This window comes from Centruroides sculpturatus, unplaced genomic scaffold, assembly GCF_000671375.1.
Source record: "Centruroides sculpturatus isolate CEXI.00-Female unplaced genomic scaffold, Cexi_2.0 scaffold10, whole genome shotgun sequence".
Taxonomy (NCBI): Eukaryota; Metazoa; Arthropoda; class Arachnida; order Scorpiones; family Buthidae; genus Centruroides; species Centruroides sculpturatus.
The window spans coordinates 1,138,931-1,164,278 of record NW_019384396.1 but is presented as its reverse complement, the minus strand read 5'-3'; the positions used below and the strand labels follow the sequence as shown (position 1 = coordinate 1,164,278).

Genomic DNA, 25,348 nt, shown 5'->3' with positions numbered 1-25,348 from the left:
CTCATTAACAATTTCAACAGATTTTTGATGCATTGCATCAGGTTTCATATCTGGTGTTTCATCTCTATGATCTACAAGTGAAGTGGCAATCAGCAAGTTGGAAATCACCGCCATCCCTGTGTGCAAAGAGATGCCTACAGTGCAGGACAGGTCCAAAGGCAAAGTCAGTCAGAAGTGTTTTTCAATGTCATGGGCATTGTGCACATGTAATTCATTTCTGAAAACACTACTGTAAACAAAGAATAGTATGTGAAAATTCTACATCATCTGTATGAATGTCAATTCATTACATAAGACCTGAGCTGTGATAGAACAATTGGTCTCTCCTGTATGATAATGCTCTTGCACAATGCTCTCTTCTGGTGCAAACTGAGCTGGCAAAAACATGAATGGCAGTCTTGTCACATCATGCATACTCACCCAACCTGGCATAATGCAATTTTCTTTTTGGTCATATGAAACAACTTCAAACTTTTCAGGAGTGTTTCCAGTAGTTTTATCATCATTGGCAGTGTGCTTTGTGGCCAAAGGACATTACTTTGAAAATAAATGTCTCAACTCAATAATTTGCTTAATAAATGTATCTTTTCACAATCTGCTTAGTTCTCAAAAAGTTTGAAGACTAAGCAGATTGTGCTGACTGCAAAAGCTGACTATATTTGACTAATTTAACTGAATGAGTTAAAAATTGAAATAAATATCATTACTCACATGTATGAGAAATTAATATTTAATTTCCCAGTTAAATAATTATCAATCAAGGTAATTTCACTCAACTAATAGAATTTTTACCTTAGAGAGGCATTACTTCTTTTTTGAAGAAAGAAAAATATTTGGTTCAAATAGCTGCCTTAGTAACAACTAATTTAAAATAAAATCCCATGATCACTTAAAAAACATGTATTTAGATGATAATATTAGAATGAAAATTCATATGAGTCTGCTCAAAAAATAATGGGAATAGTTTCATATTTTTCTATATAAATTTCTAGCTGTAATAAAGCACCAAAGATTTACTATAATTTCAAATTATAATATTTAAATAATAAGAAAGTATTTTGAGTAATTTTTAAAAAATTAAACTTTTTAATTGTATTTTTTAATCAAAACAGATTTAATTTAATACTTTATCAATTGACAAGAAATTAATTTGTAAGTGAAAAAATTCTTTAGGTAATTAAAATTTTATTAAGATTTTGGAAAGAGCATTTTTCAAACTTAAATGCTTTATTCCAAAAAGAAAAATTTCTAGAACATTTATTAGAATTGTTTTAAACTGTTGTAATACTAATAATAAATATATCACAAAGTACATTAAGAATTAAATTGTAAAATTAATTGTAATGTAGATTACAATAAATGATAAATTAATTTTATGGAAACAAATGTAAAGTAAATTCTAGTTTATAAAATTTAAATTTAAATTTTGTTATTTGTAATAATACTTCCTTTACACTACTACATTTACATTCAGATGGTTAATTAAATATTTGAGACAATGCATTATATTTTGAATAATCACCTTCGGAAGATTTGTAGCTGCCACGCCTAAATCTTCACTATTTAAATGGATGTGCATGTTATTATCTGATCCATATCTGATGCCAATACGATCACCTATCTACAATTATTATTATTTATTATTAAAAATATATAAATAGTATTTTATTACTTTTATATGCAAATATTTCTTACCACAAGTCTTTCAAGAGATGGCCCATAATTATCTTTAATAAGTACTCCATTTCTTTTAATCTGAGTGCCAACATAAAACCAAGTATCACATGACTGAAGTTCGCTAACTGTTGAAGGAAGAGAAAGCTGATTGTTACAATTTGCAGGTGAAAATGTAGTTAAACCAATCAGAATTGATCCAGCCCATTGATTATTTAACTGATCTATCTGCATCTGAAATAATAATTTTAAATATGATTAAACTAGTGTCATTACTGTAAAAAGTCAAACCGATTATTATATTATTATTATTCTACATAGATATACTATCAATAAAATGTATTCAAATAATACTGGACAAAAATCCTCATCTGCAAAAATTAAATAAATTCAAAATACAAAAACAGACATTTTATATCTTATGGAACAAACAATCATTAACAATTTTAATAATTTGGCCTTCCAGTATACAAATTCTTATTGTCAATATAGCATTCTTCTGTTATATATGAAAATGTATTGTTATATAGGAATATTCAATAATAGAAAACAAATATCATTTATTTTTCTACAACAAACTATTTTACAGTAATCTTTGATTTTTTTTAATATCATTTAATTTGTTTCTTGTCTCCCTGAATGATTTGTTTATGTACAGATAATCTCAAAAATCTAAGTAATATGAAACACATGATCACCATCATTTAGTAACCACTAGTGTCTTGTGTGTGTGAGACTGTTAAGTTTAAAGATGTTCATTATCTTCCCTATTCTGTACAAAACAGCAATCAGTGATTGAATTTTTAACAGTGCAAAATTGAGCATAAAGGAAATAACAATCAATTCAGTGAAGTATTGTAAAACTTTATAAGAACTCACAAAATGTATTCACAAAATATAATCAGAAAGACTTGACTTGTAACAGTCTGGATTTGACACCATCAGACTTTTGGATGTTCCCACAGTTAAAGAGAATATCAAAATATCAACACTTTTCATTAGATGCTGAAGTTCAAGTTGCTGAAGTTCAAGTTCAAAAAAGCCTAAAAGTTTTTCATGAAAAAAAATGCAAAAATAAATAGAACATTTGGAAAAATGTATCAAACTAAATGATGATTATATTGAAAAATGTATACATATAATTGAAATAAATGACTTTTAGTACTTTTTATAACTGATTAAATTATTTAACATCTTCCCAAATTAATTTTATTAAAATGGAATCTTATTTATCAATCCCTCATATATTCATATATAATTATTATTAATCTTTTGATAATTGAAATTACCTAAGAATATCTGCAAATTTAGGAATTTATCTATTATTATTAAACAGAATGACTGAAAAGTCAGTTAACTGAATTATAATGACTGATTAAAATTGATTTGAAACAGTTGCATTTTATTATAGATGATTAAGGGCAGGATTTAAAATTGCAATTTATGTGCATACATATGCACATAAAAATCCAGATATATGTACTGCTATGTGGACATTAAAATGCTTGAAATATGCATTATGCATGTGAAAAGTGCCAGTAATATACACTAAAATTTGTAGGTTGAAATGCATACATACTTTATTCCTGTCTGAAAGTAAATTTTATTAATTGAACTGCAAGTTGAAAAAATTGTAGACCTATAATTTCCAACTGTCATCCGTCTGTCAGTCTTTCCTTAATCTCGAGAACAGAAAAATAGATGAAATTTGAGACTAGATGTGAAAAGCTTAGGAACAGGAGGCCCTGATTAACTGTATACAAACTTCTGATGCAAACTGAAAGTAATGTTATTTCAATTAAAAAATTTTCCCCTGTAAGTAGTTAGATAGATGACAGCATGACTCTGTTCCTAACAGGAAAATTATTGTGTATAGGGGCAAGACACTACTAATTTGAGGTGGAGAGCATATATTTTAAATTAAATAAATTAAAAATATGATTAAAAATTGCAGCCTGGCATTGTGATGATGTCATAATAAATAATTGCTCATATCTATTATGTCACACTTTTTTGATGGGAGGGAATAAACATGCAACAACAAGTAACACAAGAGAGTTGAAAATTATAATGTTGCAAAACACAGTAATTATAGCAATAGAGCAAGAAAACAAAGTTACAAGTAAATTTGTGTTTACTCCAATTTAGATTTTTATGACAAGAATGCACTTTCTAGTGAATTAGATATTTCAATTTACATATTTACAAGGAAAAAGTAGTATAGGTTACTTAGGATTCATCATTGATGGAAGAGGATGTAACAACTTTTCTCAATATTTGTGAATAATCAATTGTAGTTAATAAGAAGTTAATATACCTAAGATTGTATTCATTTCTGAAATCAAGAAATCTAATTCTGTATTCATTAATGCAACAATTGTCATCAGCATATAGAATTGTTGATTGTTTTGGGATCACCTCAAATATATAATAAAAAAGTTGCATAAAACCAATGATAGCACTGATCCCTGTAGTAAACCATTAACTGTAGTAAATGAACATGAGATAAAAGGATTTGCTATTTTATAAATATGATTTCAGATAAGATAAACAATTATCCCAAAGGCCATTAAAATAAATTTTAAGTTTTCATAACTGCAGATCTACCAAGTCACATGTTTTTGACAAATCCACCAAGCCATTAGAGCCAAGTTATAACTCTAAATTATAAGTTATATTGTAATGTAAAAAAAGTTAGTGTGTGTAATGTTAAAGTCTGTTTAAACATAAATTGGTACCCATTAATAATTTTATACTTCATAAAGGAGTAATTTAGGCTTGTATAGAAAAGTTTTTCAAATATTTTCACAACTTGTTGGTTTTAGCTTAAAAACAAGCTTTAAAAACAATAAAATTCTTGATTTCATATTTATATAAAGTATATAACTTTTCTTTACTTCACAACTGTGTACTTAGGTAGACACTGGGCATCTTTAACATCACACAAAGAGTGATGTTAAAGATGCCCAGTGTCAACCTAAGCACCCAGTTGTGAAGTAAAGACTAATTAAAAGAAAATACAGCTTTGGAATTTTAAAAAGTATTTTCACAACAACTGGGATTTAACAATAGATCTGTAATTATTAATTTGTTTCAAATTACCATTTTTATAAACAGATAAAACTAAATTATTTGTTAAGCAGTCTGGGAAAATTTCCTCTTGTATAGATTTATTTATGAGGAAAAATAAAGAAAAGACAATTACATTGGCTAACTGTTTTAAAATAAATGTGGATATACCATCAACATCCAGAATATTACAAAAAAGACATTTAACATGTTTATAAACTTCTAAAGGATCTGCATATTCAAATGTGAACAAGCCACTTTGAAAACCATTCCATATGGAATAACTACTGGAGTAACTACTAATAATGCCTAAGTGGTACGTCTAGTAGGAAACCAACTCATCATAATATTAAATCAATAAATATAACATCTATAACAATTTTAATTTAATTAATTCAAAGGATTTTTAAATTTTGAAAAATGAGAGATTTCAATGGCAATGCAAAACATTTTTATTTTTGAGAATGTAAAAGAATGCAAGTTAGATGGTTCAGATTTAAAACATTTGTTTATCTAAACTTGGAAGGCAGTGATATTTCTCACATAAACTGTACATACAAAAAAATATTTATATAATTCTACTTAATATATTGGAATTATCAAAAATGAACTACAGATCATTTAATATAAAAAAAAAATAGCACTTACACCATGAAAATAAGCCATAAAGCTTAGAAAGCACTTATTTAGTCACAAAAATGGTTAAATTTGCAAAATACATAATAAAAATCATAATGCATATTCTGTATGCATTATTGAAAATCTTAATTTGATTCACTTAGACCCAGATTATGTCTATATTGAGGTTTCAACATCATAGCATTTAATAAAAAACATTCTTGTACAGTACATACAAACCTGACTCTTATTCATTCATGATTCATTGTAAATGAACAAACCCCAAATAGCAGTATAAATCTATTCCAAACTGTTCTAAAATAATCTTAAAAAATACACACAATTTTTGGACCCCACTGTATAAATTTTAAAATAATGTGTGTTTCTCTTAACCATTATAAATTAAAGAAATTTTAAAAAATTGTTTTTTCTAGAAAACTTTTTGGAAAGATTGAAGAAGACCAATCCAGAAGATTTTTTTTTTGTCAAAAACACCTAAAAAGACAGCAAGAACATTTGCTGTTAGCTTATAGCAACCAATTCTTTATAAAACAATTTTATTTTATGGTATATTTATTTAAATAATCATAAAATATACATTACTTACTTCAAATAATTCATCCACCTCAAGAAAAGAAGAACTAAACACAAGACCATTGTTATATCCTCTTATTCTGCAGGCAATAGTATTATTATTGCGTAGAGTTATGTTTTTACCACAATAATTATTAAAATGTTGACTTGATTCTGAAAATAATAATTAAAATTCTTCTCTACATTACAATAAAAAAATTATTATTTTAATGTTATTAACATTTACCTATCTTACATAATGGTTCTTTGATTATTTTTTTCTACAATTCTTATTTTGTAATGTAAAATTTTATGTTTTACAATAATAATTTACAAAAATAAAATGATTTGTATCACTTCTTATAATATAAAAAATTTAATTTCAATTCAATTCAATTGTAAATTTAAGTAAATTTAAATGAAATAATTTTCAGAACCATTGTAAAAATAAGATGATATTTTTAAAGTTATTTTGATATAAATAAATAAAGAATGCATCAATAACGGTAGCAAATGATGTAATAATGGTAGTATATGGTTATTTAATATATTAGAATTATCATTAATTTCTACAAAATATTTTTTCAAATTTATTTCTTATTTTTTGATGAAGTTTAAAATTAAATACAGGCAGTTCTCAACTTTTGAATCAGATGTATGCTAAAAATGTATATGAAAGTCAAATGTCTAAAAGACAAACAATAGAGTTGCAAGTAATGAAGTTTCATTCCTAGAAAGTTAAAAAACATAAATTATAAAGGCTGTTATTGAGATAGGAAAGTTTGTTTTTTACAGAAACTATGCATAAAACATTATTGCAAACAGTAAAAACATATATTAAACAAAAAAACAGATAAGAAAAATTAATTTTCACAAATGATTTTATGCTACCGACATCAAAACTGACAGAAAGCACAACTGCTTGATAGTTTGAAATATTTTGTCTGTCAGTATTTGATATATAAAAACAATCTAGAAATATCAAAATATTATATAAAAACATGCAAGTTGTCTAAAAGTCAAGGACCATCTGTAATTTAATTTAATAAAGTATTAAATGTCTGAAATTTGAGAAAATAAATAAAATTCTACTCTAATACATGCAAAGTTTTGTCAAACTGTCATAAAAATATTTGACCAAAGAAGAAAAATTCAAATAAAAAGATTATTGTTTTCTGACTGTACAATTAAACTAGATACTGTCAAAAAAATATCATTACAATTATAATCACACTAATGCAAATCTATCTATCTTTCAGTATAGAATTGTGTATTGAAGAAGTTATAAAAAACTTTGTATTCAATTTTTTCAATTATATAAATTTTGATATTTTTTAATAGCTGAATTTTTTAAATAGCTGAATTTTTTAATAGCTGATATAACTGAAATAGTTAACAATCAGCTGCTTTATGTAGACAGTTAATTGGTAAAACCACAATTGATGCATTCTTATGGGTATCACTAGAAGTGTTAATATTAAACAGATTCCTAACATACCAGAAAGAGTAAATCTCAAAACTCATGTACACCATTTAAAACAAAAAAATTCACAGATTATCCTCAAAAATAAAAATAAAAATAATTTAATATTTTAATAAAAAAAAATTAGATTTTAATTTTATTGTTGTAATTATTATTTAGTAATTTGATTACATTCTTTCTAATAAAATAATGAAAAAATTTATGTTAATGAAATTTAAAGTTAAGTTTATTGACTCCTGGTACAGAATCTAATCAAGTTACTTAAATTAAATTAATGAAATTCTAATTCTGTTAATACTTCAAAAATTAAAATTATCCTAAAATATATAAAAAATAAAACTTAATTTTTACAGTTAAATAACAATTTAAGTGACTTGATCAAGTAATTCTTTATCTATTAATAATAAAATGCTTGTGATTATAATTATAAATATTTTTTATTATTCTGAAATTTGTTTATTCTTTTATTAGAAAGAATAGTTTTTAAGAAATTAAAACTTAAAATTTAAAAATAAAATTCCGATCATAAATTTACAAAATTTATGAAGTTATACATTAATATTCAATTGAATCATTTGATTATTAATATATTAACTTCCGTAAAACAAAATCCCATAATTCCATTATAAGGAATATACATCCACACCAGTCCAAGAAAACCTGAAGACCAACCATTGCCCAGAGCAACAGGATCAGAAACCTGAGGGCTGGCTGGCAGGAATGGACTGCTGGGTAAACAGTGGTTTAGTGATACTTGGGCACACTGGCCATATAAGTCAATCACCGCATACACATCTGAAACAAAAAAGAGAAACGACAGGCGTTATCATCAAAATATAAAAATTAAATCGTGTTCCGATTAAAAAATTATTAATTGCAAGTTTCGGTTTGTGAAAAATGAGATTTACGCACCTGGTGGTATATTACTACAGGCCGTGCCCTGATCCTCACCATTTATATAATAATGTAAGGTACCGTCCGAATGACGCATCATACCCATTGTGGTTCCTGCCGTCAGCTGGTCCAGATCACATTTGTAACTGTGCTGTATTGTCATTCCATCTTGCATGACGACACATCCGCTGTTTAAAAGACAAATGAATGAATATATTTCTGATTCAATAAGAAATAAAGCAGTAAATACTAATATTTGAACCTGAGCATCCAAGTGTCATGATCTATATCAGTCATTGTGCTTGGAAAATCTAATTCTTCAGGAGGTATTGTTGTCACACCTATTAGATTTATAATTTATTGACATAAGTAAACTGTAAATTAAGATGTAATTTATGATTAATAAAACAAAACATTTAATAACTAAAATAACAAAACAAACCTGCTTCAATAGATCCAGACCACCTATCGACAATTTCCTCGACAATAACTTCAAACATTTCTCCTTCTCGCAAAGGCCTGTTACTAACAACTATTGCATCATTAAATTCACCTTGTGCATTTGGCCTTTTCGCAGTAAGACCATTGTTTAATATTCTAGCATTACGTCCATGCAGATGATGAAACTTTAAATCACTTCCCATTGTCACACTTGTTGAACCTTCACAAGACATTGGTGGAGTAGTGGAAGAACTATTTGACTCTAAAATTATTATATTAGCTTTTAATAAGTAACAATTAAAATTTTTAAAGATAANAGCAGCAACATTAAAATGCACAGGTACACACTGAAAGCAACTTACTTCAGATAGCTATATTATGCATATTATTTTAAATAAATATTTAAATAGCAGACACTAAAAATAAATTTGTCATTTATAAAATTTAAATTTAAATTTTGTTATTTGTAATAATACTTCCTTTACACTACTACATTTACATTCAGATGGTTAATTAAATATTTGAGACAATGCATTATATTTTGAATAATCACCTTCGGAAGATTTGTAGCTGCCACGCCTAAATCTTCACTATTTAAATGGATGTGCATGTTATTATCTGATCCATATCTGATGCCAATACGATCACCTATCTACAATTATTATTATTTATTATTAAAAATATATAAATAGTATTTTATTACTTTTATATGCAAATATTTCTTACCACAAGTCTTTCAAGAGATGGCCCATAATTATCTTTAATAAGTACTCCATTTCTTTTAATCTGAGTGCCAACATAAAACCAAGTATCACATGACTGAAGTTCGCTAACTGTTGAAGGAAGAGAAAGCTGATTGTTACAATTTGCAGGTGAAAATGTAGTTAAACCAATCAGAATTGATCCAGCCCATTGATTATTTAACTGATCTATCTGCATCTGAAATAATAATTTTAAATATGATTAAACTAGTGTCATTACTGTAAAAAGTCAAACCGATTATTATATTATTATTATTCTACATAGATATACTATCAATAAAATGTATTCAAATAATACTGGACAAAAATCCTCATCTGCAAAAATTAAATAAATTCAAAATACAAAAACAGACATTTTATATCTTATGGAACAAACAATCATTAACAATTTTAATAATTTGGCCTTCCAGTATACAAATTCTTATTGTCAATATAGCATTCTTCTGTTATATATGAAAATGTATTGTTATATAGGAATATTCAATAATAGAAAACAAATATCATTTATTTTTCTACAACAAACTATTTTACAGTAATCTTTGATTTTTTTTAATATCATTTAATTTGTTTCTTGTCTCCCTGAATGATTTGTTTATGTACAGATAATCTCAAAAATCTAAGTAATATGAAACACATGATCACCATCATTTAGTAACCACTAGTGTCTTGTGTGTGTGAGACTGTTAAGTTTAAAGATGTTCATTATCTTCCCTATTCTGTACAAAACAGCAATCAGTGATTGAATTTTTAACAGTGCAAAATTGAGCATAAAGGAAATAACAATCAATTCAGTGAAGTATTGTAAAACTTTATAAGAACTCACAAAATGTATTCACAAAATATAATCAGAAAGACTTGACTTGTAACAGTCTGGATTTGACACCATCAGACTTTTGGATGTTCCCACAGTTAAAGAGAATATCAAAATATCAACACTTTTCATTAGATGCTGAAGTTCAAGTTGCTGAAGTTCAAGTTCAAAAAAGCCTAAAAGTTTTTCATGAAAAAAAATGCAAAAATAAATAGAACATTTGGAAAAATGTATCAAACTAAATGATGATTATATTGAAAAATGTATACATATAATTGAAATAAATGACTTTTAGTACTTTTTATAACTGATTAAATTATTTAACATCTTCCCAAATTAATTTTATTAAAATGGAATCTTATTTATCAATCCCTCATATATTCATATATAATTATTATTAATCTTTTGATAATTGAAATTACCTAAGAATATCTGCAAATTTAGGAATTTATCTATTATTATTAAACAGAATGACTGAAAAGTCAGTTAACTGAATTATAATGACTGATTAAAATTGATTTGAAACAGTTGCATTTTATTATAGATGATTAAGGGCAGGATTTAAAATTGCAATTTATGTGCATACATATGCACATAAAAATCCAGATATATGTACTGCTATGTGGACATTAAAATGCTTGAAATATGCATTATGCATGTGAAAAGTGCCAGTAATATACACTAAAATTTGTAGGTTGAAATGCATACATACTTTATTCCTGTCTGAAAGTAAATTTTATTAATTGAACTGCAAGTTGAAAAAATTGTAGACCTATAATTTCCAACTGTCATCCGTCTGTCAGTCTTTCCTTAATCTCGAGAACAGAAAAATAGATGAAATTTGAGACTAGATGTGAAAAGCTTAGGAACAGGAGGCCCTGATTAACTGTATACAAACTTCTGATGCAAACTGAAAGTAATGTTATTTCAATTAAAAAATTTTCCCCTGTAAGTAGTTAGATAGATGACAGCATGACTCTGTTCCTAACAGGAAAATTATTGTGTATAGGGGCAAGACACTACTAATTTGAGGTGGAGAGCATATATTTTAAATTAAATAAATTAAAAATATGATTAAAAATTGCAGCCTGGCATTGTGATGATGTCATAATAAATAATTGCTCATATCTATTATGTCACACTTTTTTGATGGGAGGGAATAAACATGCAACAACAAGTAACACAAGAGAGTTGAAAATTATAATGTTGCAAAACACAGTAATTATAGCAATAGAGCAAGAAAACAAAGTTACAAGTAAATTTGTGTTTACTCCAATTTAGATTTTTATGACAAGAATGCACTTTCTAGTGAATTAGATATTTCAATTTACATATTTACAAGGAAAAAGTAGTATAGGTTACTTAGGATTCATCATTGATGGAAGAGGATGTAACAACTTTTCTCAATATTTGTGAATAATCAATTGTAGTTAATAAGAAGTTAATATACCTAAGATTGTATTCATTTCTGAAATCAAGAAATCTAATTCTGTATTCATTAATGCAACAATTGTCATCAGCATATAGAATTGTTGATTGTTTTGGGATCACCTCAAATATATAATAAAAAAGTTGCATAAAACCAATGATAGCACTGATCCCTGTAGTAAACCATTAACTGTAGTAAATGAACATGAGATAAAAGGATTTGCTATTTTATAAATATGATTTCAGATAAGATAAACAATTATCCCAAAGGCCATTAAAATAAATTTTAAGTTTTCATAACTGCAGATCTACCAAGTCACATGTTTTTGACAAATCCACCAAGCCATTAGAGCCAAGTTATAACTCTAAATTATAAGTTATATTGTAATGTAAAAAAAGTTAGTGTGTGTAATGTTAAAGTCTGTTTAAACATAAATTGGTACCCATTAATAATTTTATACTTCATAAAGGAGTAATTTAGGCTTGTATAGAAAAGTTTTTCAAATATTTTCACAACTTGTTGGTTTTAGCTTAAAAACAAGCTTTAAAAACAATAAAATTCTTGATTTCATATTTATATAAAGTATATAACTTTTCTTTACTTCACAACTGTGTACATAGGTAGACACTGGGCATCTTTAACATCACACAAAGAGTGATGTTAAAGATGCCCAGTGTCAACCTAAGCACCCAGTTGTGAAGTAAAGACTAATTAAAAGAAAATACAGCTTTGGAATTTTAAAAAGTATTTTCACAACAACTGGGATTTAACAATAGATCTGTAATTATTAATTTGTTTCAAATTACCATTTTTATAAACAGATAAAACTAAATTATTTGTTAAGCAGTCTGGGAAAATTTCCTCTTGTATAGATTTATTTATGAGGAAAAATAAAGAAAAGACAATTACATTGGCTAACTGTTTTAAAATAAATGTGGATATACCATCAACATCCAGAATATTACAAAAAAGACATTTAACATGTTTATAAACTTCTAAAGGATCTGCATATTCAAATGTGAACAAGCCACTTTGAAAACCATTCCATATGGAATAACTACTGGAGTAACTACTAATAATGCCTAAGTGGTACGTCTAGTAGGAAACCAACTCATCATAATATTAAATCAATAAATATAACATCTATAACAATTTTAATTTAATTAATTCAAAGGATTTTTAAATTTTGAAAAATGAGAGATTTCAATGGCAATGCAAAACATTTTTATTTTTGAGAATGTAAAAGAATGCAAGTTAGATGGTTCAGATTTAAAACATTTGTTTATCTAAACTTGGAAGGCAGTGATATTTCTCACATAAACTGTACATACAAAAAAATATTTATATAATTCTACTTAATATATTGGAATTATCAAAAATGAACTACAGATCATTTAATATAAAAAAAAAATAGCACTTACACCATGAAAATAAGCCATAAAGCTTAGAAAGCACTTATTTAGTCACAAAAATGGTTAAATTTGCAAAATACATAATAAAAATCATAATGCATATTCTGTATGCATTATTGAAAATCTTAATTTGATTCACTTAGACCCAGATTATGTCTATATTGAGGTTTCAACATCATAGCATTTAATAAAAAACATTCTTGTACAGTACATACAAACCTGACTCTTATTCATTCATGATTCATTGTAAATGAACAAACCCCAAATAGCAGTATAAATCTATTCCAAACTGTTCTAAAATAATCTTAAAAAATACACACAATTTTTGGACCCCACTGTATAAATTTTAAAATAATGTGTGTTTCTCTTAACCATTATAAATTAAAGAAATTTTAAAAAATTGTTTTTTCTAGAAAACTTTTTGGAAAGATTGAAGAAGACCAATCCAGAAGATTTTTTTTTTGTCAAAAACACCTAAAAAGACAGCAAGAACATTTGCTGTTAGCTTATAGCAACCAATTCTTTATAAAACAATTTTATTTTATGGTATATTTATTTAAATAATCATAAAATATACATTACTTACTTCAAATAATTCATCCACCTCAAGAAAAGAAGAACTAAACACAAGACCATTGTTATATCCTCTTATTCTGCAGGCAATAGTATTATTATTGCGTAGAGTTATGTTTTTACCACAATAATTATTAAAATGTTGACTTGATTCTGAAAATAATAATTAAAATTCTTCTCTACATTACAATAAAAAAATTATTATTTTAATGTNTAGGAATAGGTTACAAAATAAATTCAAATTAATATGTCTGGAAGCAAGATCTGAATATCACAACTTGTAAGATGTCTGTCTGTTATGGAAGAGTTCTGGATTTAAATCAGTTACAGAGTGATTTTAAGAATTCTTTATTTAAATTCAAAATTAATTTCTAATTAACAATATTCATACAAGACAGCAGTATCAATACTTACTTTTAGATCAAATCTTGATATTAATTACTTAAAATTAGACTTAACAAAGCCTAAAAGTAATCTAAAAGTTTTGAACATTCAAGAATTATTTGCAATAAATATGTATCTAACATGTTTATATCTATAGTATTTTAAATTTAATAATAAAAAAGGAGATATATTATATTTAACTGCAGAAGAATTTTGTTCTAAAAAATGGTTATAATATTGTTATATTAGTATCTCATTTGAATAATGATTCAATATATCAAATACTTTAGATACACATCAGGCAGTGTAAATAACACTTAATTTAATTTTGTATAGTAATTAGTGTTTCCAAGTTTAATCAATATTTTATTAAATGTTTCATATTTAACAGGAATATAATTTGCTTTAAAGAAAACAGTAAATATTTTGAATTTGAAAGTTTTATGAAAAATTAATTCTAAAATAACAATTAAAAATCAGTATATGTCAAATTTATTTTTAGATAATTAGAAGTAATTAAATTTTTAATTTATAAATAATCTTCAACTACACTTTATGTATATAGGCTACTCATTTCTATACCTTCATCTCCAAGAGAATTCCCTTTTGTTTATTCTCTATTTGCAAATATATTCATGCAAATAAATCATGATGGCAATGCTAATAAAATATTCAGTCAATGATATAATTGAGTTCTGAAACTAATAACATGCTTTTCACATTCCAGCATATTGGCATTAATCCAATTTTCATATAATGGAGATAATAAAAATCATTTATTTATATTTTCATTTATATTCATTCATGCTCCAAATTCTTATCAAACTGTGATTTTTGTCATCTAATAACATTCATATAGCAATTTCTTTTATCAACATTGTCTTTCAACAGATAATGTAAATTTAAAATGTATTATATAAATATAAATTTATTACTCACCTTTAATCGATCCAAATTATGGCCATAATCATCAATGATATTTGTACCATTGTACATGATACCATTTCCAGTCATCATCCATGTTCCTGAACGAATATTTGTCATAGTAGAAGGAAACTCTAATTCATTCGGGGAATGAGTTGTTACACCAATTTCAATAGAACCTGCCCATTTCACTACTAATTTTTCAATAACTACTTCAAACATCTCTCCCTTTTTTAAAGGTCTTGATGTGAGAATGACTGCATTGTTAAAATCTTCAAGAGCACTAGATTAAAAAGAATTGAAATTTAATTCAAAATTCTAACAAATAAAAAAAAATCTATTTATTAGATCTTGCTTACTTAGGTCGATGTGCTGTTCTACCATTATTGATTACTGCTGCATGTTCACCACATTTTGTATGAAAAGTTAATTTATTTGGATCTGCAGTCAAACCATCTAAAAATAAATAAAAATCTTATTCTTAGTAAAAAATTATCTTCAACTAAATTATGCATACTTTTTTAATGCTTTAAATTTATTTTCATACCTGTTGCACATTCATTCAAAGTTTCAACAACTGACACAGAATCATTTGATTGATCTGGAGATGATGCATCAGAATCAACAATTGTAACTTTCACAGTCATGCCATACAGATCAACAACTCCATGAACAACAGCTGGTACATTATCAGCAGCTATACCTTGATCTAATCCATTGATATAATAATGAAGATTTCCATTTGATTTACGAATTAAACCTATCCTATCTCCTTCCTAAAATAAAAATAATTAACTTCCATTTCAGTTTTTCTTCTGTTTTGTTTAATATATGATGATACATTCAAATATATTTATTTGAGAAAAAAAATACATATATTTTATAATTCATTATTGCTTGCATTTTTACATATTTCATGAGATTTTACAAAATGGAGTTCCAAGACTAATTGGAAAACTGAAGTAATTCACCACTAACATGTCAATCAAAAAGCTTTAATTGAATTCCAGCAAGACCTAATTCAAAATAGAACTTTTGGACTAATGTTTTCAATCTACAATGCAGATCTTCAGAAGCATTCCATCATCAAATATACAAACCTGAAAATCTCCATTTATAGAGTGAGAACGTTAGTCCAAAAGTTTTATTTCAAATTATATCTTGCTGGAACTCAATTAAAACTCTTTGATAGATGTATTTATTTATTTTATAAAATNGTTCTTCATTTTCAAAATTGTTTTATACATTTATTATATATATAAAAGAACTAATTTTGATAATTATTTATATGAAGTTTCATATGACAATTAATAAAATCAAATTTTACATATATGAGTCATTGAAAATTAAAGTTGTATCAGTCAGTTTTCCAAAAGATCATGTTATTGCTGAGTTTCAGTTCCTGACAGCATTATTCACATATTTGTTGTAAAGAAACAAGAATATTTACGTTACTTACCACAGGTAAAAGCATTTAACAATAAATCCACAGTAATTTTTAAATCAGTACTTAACTTTAGGTCTAAATTTCTCAGTACAAATGAAAAAATGATTTATACCACTTTCACTTTCAACAGTTCATATATTTTATGAATTTTAATACAATAATTTAGAAAAATAATATTGAACAGAATTAAACAAAAAATTTTAAAAAGAATTTTTTTGAGAACTATAAAAGGGTTTTATATCGAAAAGCATAATTTAATATATAATTGTAAATACTGGTGGTTTCATTTCTTAATTTCAAACATCAATAGGATAAGTTAAGTAAGTTCTATTTCATACTTTAATGTAAACTAAGATCATAACAATGACTAGTACTATTTTGAATGACTATGACATCTTTTGGTATTTTTTAAAAATTTCATACATAACAATCTTAAAAAATAATAACACATTAACAAGGTTACCTGAATGATAAACAATAGAAGCTTGAGCTGCTTGTCCATATAAATCTATAACTCCATAAACTTTTTCAGGTATGTTGGTGGCTGCTGGACCCTGATCGATCCCATCAACAAAAAAATGTAGAGTTCCTGTGGCTGTTCTCAAAACTCCAACACGATCTCCTACCTATAAAATTAAAATTCAATGAAATCTAAATAATTTAATAATGGTTATTTTGAACAAACAAACAATTATTTTATGAAAGTATGGAAATACAAAATAATTTAAAATTATAACATACATTATTTGAAAATAGAACAATCTATCTTCAAATGATGGATAATAAAACAGAAGCAAGCAAATTTTTTTCTCTGTACATTCATTATATTTTTATATTTTTTAAAATGTGCAGTACATACCATTGGCCAAGTTTTAACTGTTTACTTAGATCTTAAAGATGTTTACTTTTGGAATTTTTAAGAAACATTGTTCAAATTGTAATCCACTAAGAAACAAATTTTATGAAAAAGTCTCCTTCTTTTAAATTAATTTTTTATTAATTTAATTTCAAAACAAATCTAGCATTGCTCAATTTGTTTTGATAAAAACTTCATTATTTACTGCTGTTGTAATCTGAGATTCAGCTTCTGATTTATTAATTTCAAAACTTTAACAGTCTTACTGAATGACATTTTTAATAAAAACAATAAGCACACTGACTATGAAGAAAAGAAAAATAAAAGAATCAATGTTTGAAGCATTCAAGTTTTCTTTTTGGAACACATGACTTTCAATGCTTTTTTTCTTCTGCCCAAATTGCAGTCAAAAATTATCTTTCTTATTATTTATTAATAAATAAATAAATACATACAGTACGGGCATTAATTCTGACACTTTTCATAGATTTTGTAAACTTCATTTATACTCATGAATTTTGTATAACATTTAATATTTTAATCAAAGAATAATATATTACACTATTTTCTGCTTAGTTTGACATCATAATTTTGGAAAACTTTAGTAAAATTATTTAGTAAAACAACAGTTTTACAAGAATGCTTTATTTATAATATTAACACATGTAAACTGGAACGATATACTACAAACAACAATTAACAAGTTGACTGCTGGAAGTAGTATTGAGGTGTTAATTGTTGTTTGTATTTATAATATTTCATATGAAATACATTCCATAAAGTAAAACAGTTTATTTTTAATTAATATTTTGTTGAATACCCTTTTCCTTTTATCACTGTCTCAAATCTCATGCATTGAATCCACAGATGCCTGAGATTTTCTGGTGTGATTACCCCGAACCAAGTTTGATGATGGCTTCTATCAACTCTGTTTTGTTACTGGGATTGTGGCTTGACACCAACACTTTCAGCCTGGACCACAGATTTTCTATCAAATTTAGATCAAAACTATTTTCTGGCCAATTCAGGATAGTAATATTTTGGTCCCTAAATCACTTTAGGCAACTTCTGGCTGTATGACATGTATCTTTCAGCAGAACGGTGCTCCATCCTGCTGAAAGATGCATTGCTGACGGTCGCCTTCAAACAAATCTCTGATGGTGGGGAGCAGTTTTGCTTCCAACACTGCTTCCTGGTATTTTTTTGTGTCAAAGCTGTCATTTATGACAGCAAGATGTTCAATACCATGTCTGGCCATGCAAGCCCATACCATTACAGTCACAGGATGCTTGCTTCATGATGTCCTTAGTGCACTCGAGCAAAAAGTCTTCACTGGCTCCACATCAAACAAACTTCACTCCATCATTCCAGAGATACAAATTTTTGTCTTGTCACTGCAAATAATCTTGCCTCAATCTTCATGTGTCCGATCCTTGTATGCCAGAGCACAATCAATACATTTCTGCCTTTGTTTTTTTTTTTTTTTGTTGAGATATGGCTTCTTTCTTGGTGTCCTCACTCATAGACCATTGTCACAATTTTTTCCTAATGGTCTGTCAGCAATTTGCATGCTAGATGTCTTCAGGATATTGTTTATGTCTTTTAACGATCTGTGACAGTTTTGCAGGGACAGACGACAGATTCGGCACACATCATATACAGTTATTTTTAGTTTTCTGCCTGTTCTTGGGGCTGTTTTTGTCAATCTAGTCTCACAGAAGAATTTGCAAACTTTTCTCATATCTGACTTTGTAGCCCCACTATCCAACTGTATTGCTATTTCTTCATATGTGTTGCATTCCTCACAAAAGATAATTGCTTTGCTTCTCTTTTGCTGGAGACCAATTAGCACATTTTCTGTTAGGAGTCATAATTTAAATAATAACATCTCAAAGCCTGAGTAGTATACAATAAGTCACCAAACGATCGCCTAAATATTGGGCTATAATAAGGCTAATTAAATGATTGGAATAAAGTAATTTGACACTAGACGTAGATGTTAGGCACCATCTCTTAAGTAAATTAATAATTATAATTAAATAAATAAATTATTAAATAAATTTAGAACCTTCTGGAATAAACGAACTGGCCTGGGACGGGGCTCGAACCCGTTATTATAGCCTGATATTTAGGCATCATTTGGTGATTTATTGTCATAATTTAAGTTTTTCACATCTACATCACTCAAAAATTCAGAGATCTCTTTTGTCAATGATAATAGCAGACTAAAATTGACAAAACTGTCAGATATGGTTGCTCAAACTTTCCTGATTGGAATGTGATACATACCTATGCACAGCCCTGTGACTGGTTGAAATAAACATGTGATTTTCGATATTGCTACTGCCACTGTTCAAGAAGATAATTCAGAAATTCTTGTGTAAAAAAATTATTACTAACTTTTTAAACTTGTTATATATTGAATAAAGATATCTTAAATATATGATAAAAATGATGATTTAAATATCAGAAATGCATTTTTATGATAATACAAATAAAAATGTCATAAATTAATACCAATTACTAGTGTCCAGAATCAATGCCACTACTGTATATTAAATATTGATAATACAATATCATTATTTTGTATTATTTTACATTAACTTTTTACAACATTACATTCAATAACTTATAGATTCTTGTAATTACTCCTTCTGCCATTAGAAACATCCTACACAACTGAAATCATAACATCTGTTATGTCATCAGCTGATCTGTAAAATGACATATAAAAATCGTGAAAATGAGTCAGCCCAAATGAGCACTATTGTTAGTTCTTTATGAAATATTCTTTGTCTCATAAATTTTATCTTGTGCCATTCTGGATTAATTTCAAGCCATAAAAATAAGGCATTAAAAACTAATACATCAACATTGTAAAAAAAATTGTTGTCAGCAATTGTTTTGTTTGTCTTCTGCAAACATTAAAATAAATTTATCTAACAAATCAACAGCACCTTTGGTTTTATTATAACACATGATCATAATAGGCTACTATGATTTAAAGAGAATCATAATGCATTGTACTCATAAGTGTTACAGTTTTATTCATGACATATAAAACCATGAATTATTTGCAAAATATGGTTTTAAAGGAAAAATTTTTTTCTTGTTTTTGAGACTCTCTTGATAATTCTGACTTATTTTTCTGACAGTACCTAATACTGTCTTATTTCTGTTCAAAAGCAAATGTTCCAATTAGTGAGATGTAGTAAATATAAACTGCAGCTATGGATATTCAAAATTAATACAAAAACTTTTGTTTGCAACAAACAGTTTTAATTACAAACATTTTAAGTCTTTTTTAAAGACCATCTTCATATTCTATTCTTTCTTTCACTTTGTTCAATTCTGTACTTTACGTGAAGATGGTATTTAAAAAAGACCAAAAACATTGAAATTAAACTGTTTTGCTACAAACAAAGGTTTTTGTGTGAATTTAGTAATGTAAAAAATATTATCACAAGTTACATTACTAAGTAAGTAAGATCTAAAAACAACTTGTCCTAGTTTTCAGATAGTGCTTTGGGAAACTTACCGCTATATATTTATATGCATATGCATTTTCTGAATCACACATCATGTTGCTTTTCTAAGAATATATTGTCTAAAATGAACACCAAAGGTACAAAATCATCTTCTTCTTCATCTTTGCCTTTTCCTGTGTTTATATGGGGCTGGCGTTTCCTTCTCTAATATGTTTTTTCCATTTCTCCCTATCAAGGGCTTCTTCTCCCTTAAGTCCCCTCAGGTTCAAGGCTTCTTCCACCTTATCTTCCAATGCATCTTTGGTCTTCCTCTTTTCCTCTTTCCTTCCACTACCAGTTTTCCGATCTTCTTTCCAACATAACTGTCACTTTGCTCTATGTGGCCAAACCACCTCAACCTACATTCTTGCATCTTTTTGCTCAAGGGGCCCACTTTAACTTAACCTCTAATAAAATCATTCCTTATTCTATCCTTCCTTGACACTCCACACATCCATCTCAATATTCTCATCTCTGTCACCTCCATCTTTCTTTCTTGGGCTCTTGTTATTGCCCAAGTCTCAGCTCCATGTAACATTGCAGGTCTAACAACTGATTTATACAATTTTCCTTTCAGATTGCAGCTGACTTTCTTGATGCATAACACACCACCCAGCTTCCTCCAGTTCATCCATCCACATTGAATTCTATGCTGCACCTCCGAGTTTAATCCTCCTCCCATTTCAAAAAATGTCCCAAGATATTTAAAACATGGGACAAAAAGGAATGGTACATTTTGGATTTTAATATTACACTCATATCTACCATTCAGAGTCATATAAGCTGTTATAGTTCTGCTAATCTTCATGCCCCTTTCTTCCAAACATTTCCTCCAACTTCCAGTTTCTTCAGCCTTGGTTTGGGAAAGTTCACACAGCATAATATCATCTGCAAACAGCATACTCCATGGAGCCTAACACTTCACGTCACAAACCAACACGTCCATTATCAGGTCAAACAAATAAGGGCTAAGGGTCAATCCCTGATGCAAACCAACATTAATGAAGAACGCTTCTGTAGTGCCCACACTACTCTTAACTTGGATCTCTGCTTCCTCGTACATTTCTTGACAAGTCTAACATATTTTTCTGGAACATTCTTTTCTCTCAAACATCTCCATATCTCTTGCCTTGGTACCCTATCATATACCTTTTCTAGATCTATGAACACTATGTGCAAATCTTCCTGCATTTCTCTGTGCCTTTCCATTAGCTGTTTTAGAGCAAAGATAGCATCAGTCATACTCCTTCCCAGCAAAAAGCCAAACTGTTCCTCTCCAATCTCAGATTCCTGCCTAATCCTTCTTTCTACAATTTTCTCCCGAATCTTCATAGTATGGGACAGTATCTTTATACCTCTGTAATTTCCACAATTCTGTACATTCCCTTTACCTTTAAAGATTGGCACAAGAATGCTTTTCCTCCATTCATCTGGGATCTTCTCCTGCTGCTAGAGTTTCTTCATAAGGTCTCAGAGGATATCAATTCCCTCCTTACCCAAACCTCTCCAAGCCTCAACCAGAATCTGATCAGTGCCTACTGCTTTCCCCATCTTCATTTTCCTAAGCACACTTTCCACTTCTTCTCTGCTAATATCTTGCACCATTCCTTCATTTGTATTTCCATTCTCATATAAAGTTCTGGAGTTTTCTTCATTCAATAAATTCCTAAAATATACTTTCCATCTTTCCTTGACCCTTTCGTAATCTTGTAATACCACTCCTTTATCATCTTTAATCAGTTTAATAGAGGTAAAATCTTTATCTTTTGATGTCTTATCTTATCTCTTGCTTTGGCAATTCTAATCAACTGCCTTTCACCACCTTTTCTTTTGAAAACTTTATAAGCTTCTTCTAAAGCCTTTGCTTTCACAATAGCCACTGCCATTTTAGTCATTTTATTTGCCAAATGGTAAGTTTCTTTATCTTCAGGCCTTCCCATCAATCCCACCTTTTCTTTGCCTCTTTCTTTTAACTGCAGATTGTACCTCAGCATTCCACCACCAAAGTCCTTTTCCTTCTGGTGATCTCTTCCCTGAAGTTTTTCCCAAAACCTCTTCTCCAACTTTCAAAATGCAATTACTATTCAGCAACCACCATGTTTACACATCATCTGGGAACTGGATTTCTTTTAACACTTTTACTTTAAACTCTTTTCTTAATTCCTCCTCTTTCAATCTCTACCATTTGATCCTTTGTTCAATCTGGCTAACACAATTCTTACAATGGCCCATAAGAAAGTCACAATCCACCAGGAAAACTCTATGTTGTGCAGAATGAATCTCAAATCCTTTGAACAGATAACAGTTTTTACGGTTATGGACTTTGGCAGCCACATGGCCCCAGACCGTACAGCATAGAGGAGTGCTGGCTGAATTGTACCCCTGTAAATAAGCTTAGTAGCATTAGGGCCAAGCCCCATGTGTTCCTAGCAATACTAATGAGGGTGTTGACCGTCTTTTTAGCTTGTCTGTGACGTATTTGATGTGGGGTGTGAAGTTAAGTCTCTCATCATCAAGAATAACACCTAAATATTTAATTTCCATTGTTTGCTTTATTCTGTGAGCACCTATTCAAAAAGTAAGCTTCCTGACGAGTGGTGTGTTCCTACCAACTATCGTGATTTCGCATCTGCTTGTGTTAATAGGTTGCCTATGCTTAATACGCCACTAGTGAATGTTATTGAGAATGTCATTGCATATGTCCTGTAAGCATTCACTGTTCCTGTGTGAAGCTAGGATAATTATGTTGTCCGCATAGCCCTATATGCGGCAGCCAGGAGCAGGGTGTCGTTTAAGTGCAGAATGGAGTTATAGGCTATATTCCAGAGACCAGGACTAGACCTGGATCTCTGAGGACAACCTCCAATGATGGGTATGACTATGTTATTTTGTTTTGTATAAACACCTGCACTCCTGTTGCTAGGACTGAAGAAGTTTGTAAAGATTTTGAGGGCAGTGACGAGCATGTAATGTGTGCAAGATAAAAGGCCACCAGGCGAGATCAAAGGCGCCTTTAAAGTCAACAGTGATAATTGCGGTATGCTGATTGTTTTGTTTAGCCTGGTGGATGTAGCTAATGACCTGATGGATGGCATCTATTGTACCTTTGGTTTTAGAGAAGCTGAACTGATTCTGATGCAGGACTCTATGCTTGTATAGATACCATGTGATCCTATTAATCATTAGACCATGTAACACTTTTCCCAGAGTTGGAAGAAGGCAGATTGACCTGTATTTTTAAGTGTTAGCGCTGGTGGGTTTGGGAATCAATTTGACACTATCCTTTTTCCACTGAGTAGGAAAAAGGCCAGTGTTCAAGCAGATATTGAAGAGAAAAGATCATTTGCAGCTTCACAAATTTTTGTTCTATTCTCTTTTCGAACAGCAGAGCAGCATTCTTCTAGACAGTTTCCTAAAATAAAATCCTTTTTGCTTTTGGTAAGAGGTAATAGGAACATCAGTGTAGATGAATTTTCTAACAGTCTGATCCTGGAGAAAAATTCCTTATGCATCAAAGAAAAAAAAAATGCAATCAGTATAATCTTTGTCTCTGATGGTTATCTGAAAATTTTCTTCTAGGACAGCAATGATCTAAAGCATGTCCATTTGGAATTTTGTAATTTGGTTTGTGAGTCAATGGATGAAACCTGGTAGCACCAGGTTTCATCCATTACAATGATGAAGTGCAGTAGCATGAGGTCATTATGAGAAGTTTTCAGAAGATTGGTGCAAATCTTGACATGTTCAATTTCCTTGCCGATCTGTAAAGCCATGTAAAATACAGTATGATCTAAAGGAGTGTGTTGCATGGAATGATTTCTAAAAAAGGCTCAGTCAAGAATTTTTGGGATAAATGTTGAATTGTTAAAATTTGTGTGTTTATCAAGATAACTGTTTCTAATCATATAATGGAATTTGACAACGAGAAACTGTAAATAAAATATTGTATTCTGTAATTTAACAGAAAAAAGACTATTTATATTACATAACTCAAGTATATTACCAAATGTACACCTTAACACTTACCTGCATATTTTCAAACTATGCAGGTAATTTCAAACTATGTTAAGGCTAATTTTAATTAATTACTATAAAAATATGGACAAAAAGTAAGTAGTACAAGGGTAGGCTGAAAAGTACAGTAGAACCTCGATTATCCGCCCCCCGATCAACCGACCCCTCGGTTAACCGACCGTCCTAGTCGGCAAATTTCAAATGTCCGCTAGTGATGTGGTGCTACAATAGCGACGATTATTATTTTAAAAAACTTTTGTTAGGTTTAACATCGATGAAAATTCAACGCAAAATAGGTTAATAGCGATATACTAATATACTAATATACTAATAACATGGGATATAATAATATACTACACTAATAATGGATTTTTTCATACTTTTCGGTTATCCGACTTTTCAATTATCCGATCAACCCCAGTCCCCAATTAGGGCGGATAATCGAGGTTCTACTGTAA

The 25,348-nt window shown here is 28.6% G+C and overlaps 1 protein-coding gene across 2 annotated transcripts in view; it reads right to left on the bottom strand.

The window, feature by feature from the left end:
- LOC111618426 (neuralized-like protein 4) overlaps nucleotides 1–25,348 on the bottom strand; it is a 65,237-nt gene that overhangs the window by 12,445 nt on the left and 27,444 nt on the right. For both annotated transcript variants that reach the window (XM_023359964.1, XM_023359965.1), the window contains exons 9-16: nucleotides 16,957–17,119; nucleotides 8,754–9,014; nucleotides 8,574–8,652; nucleotides 8,330–8,499; nucleotides 8,090–8,212; nucleotides 5,969–6,108; nucleotides 1,696–1,908; nucleotides 1,523–1,621 (exon numbers count right to left, since the gene is read on the bottom strand). In XM_023359964.1, coding sequence (XP_023215732.1) covers nucleotides 1,523–1,621; nucleotides 1,696–1,908; nucleotides 5,969–6,108; nucleotides 8,090–8,212; nucleotides 8,330–8,499; nucleotides 8,574–8,652; nucleotides 8,754–9,014; nucleotides 16,957–17,119 — 1,248 coding nt within the window. The remainder of the gene's footprint in view (nucleotides 1–1,522; nucleotides 1,622–1,695; nucleotides 1,909–5,968; nucleotides 6,109–8,089; nucleotides 8,213–8,329; nucleotides 8,500–8,573; nucleotides 8,653–8,753; nucleotides 9,015–16,956; nucleotides 17,120–25,348) is intronic.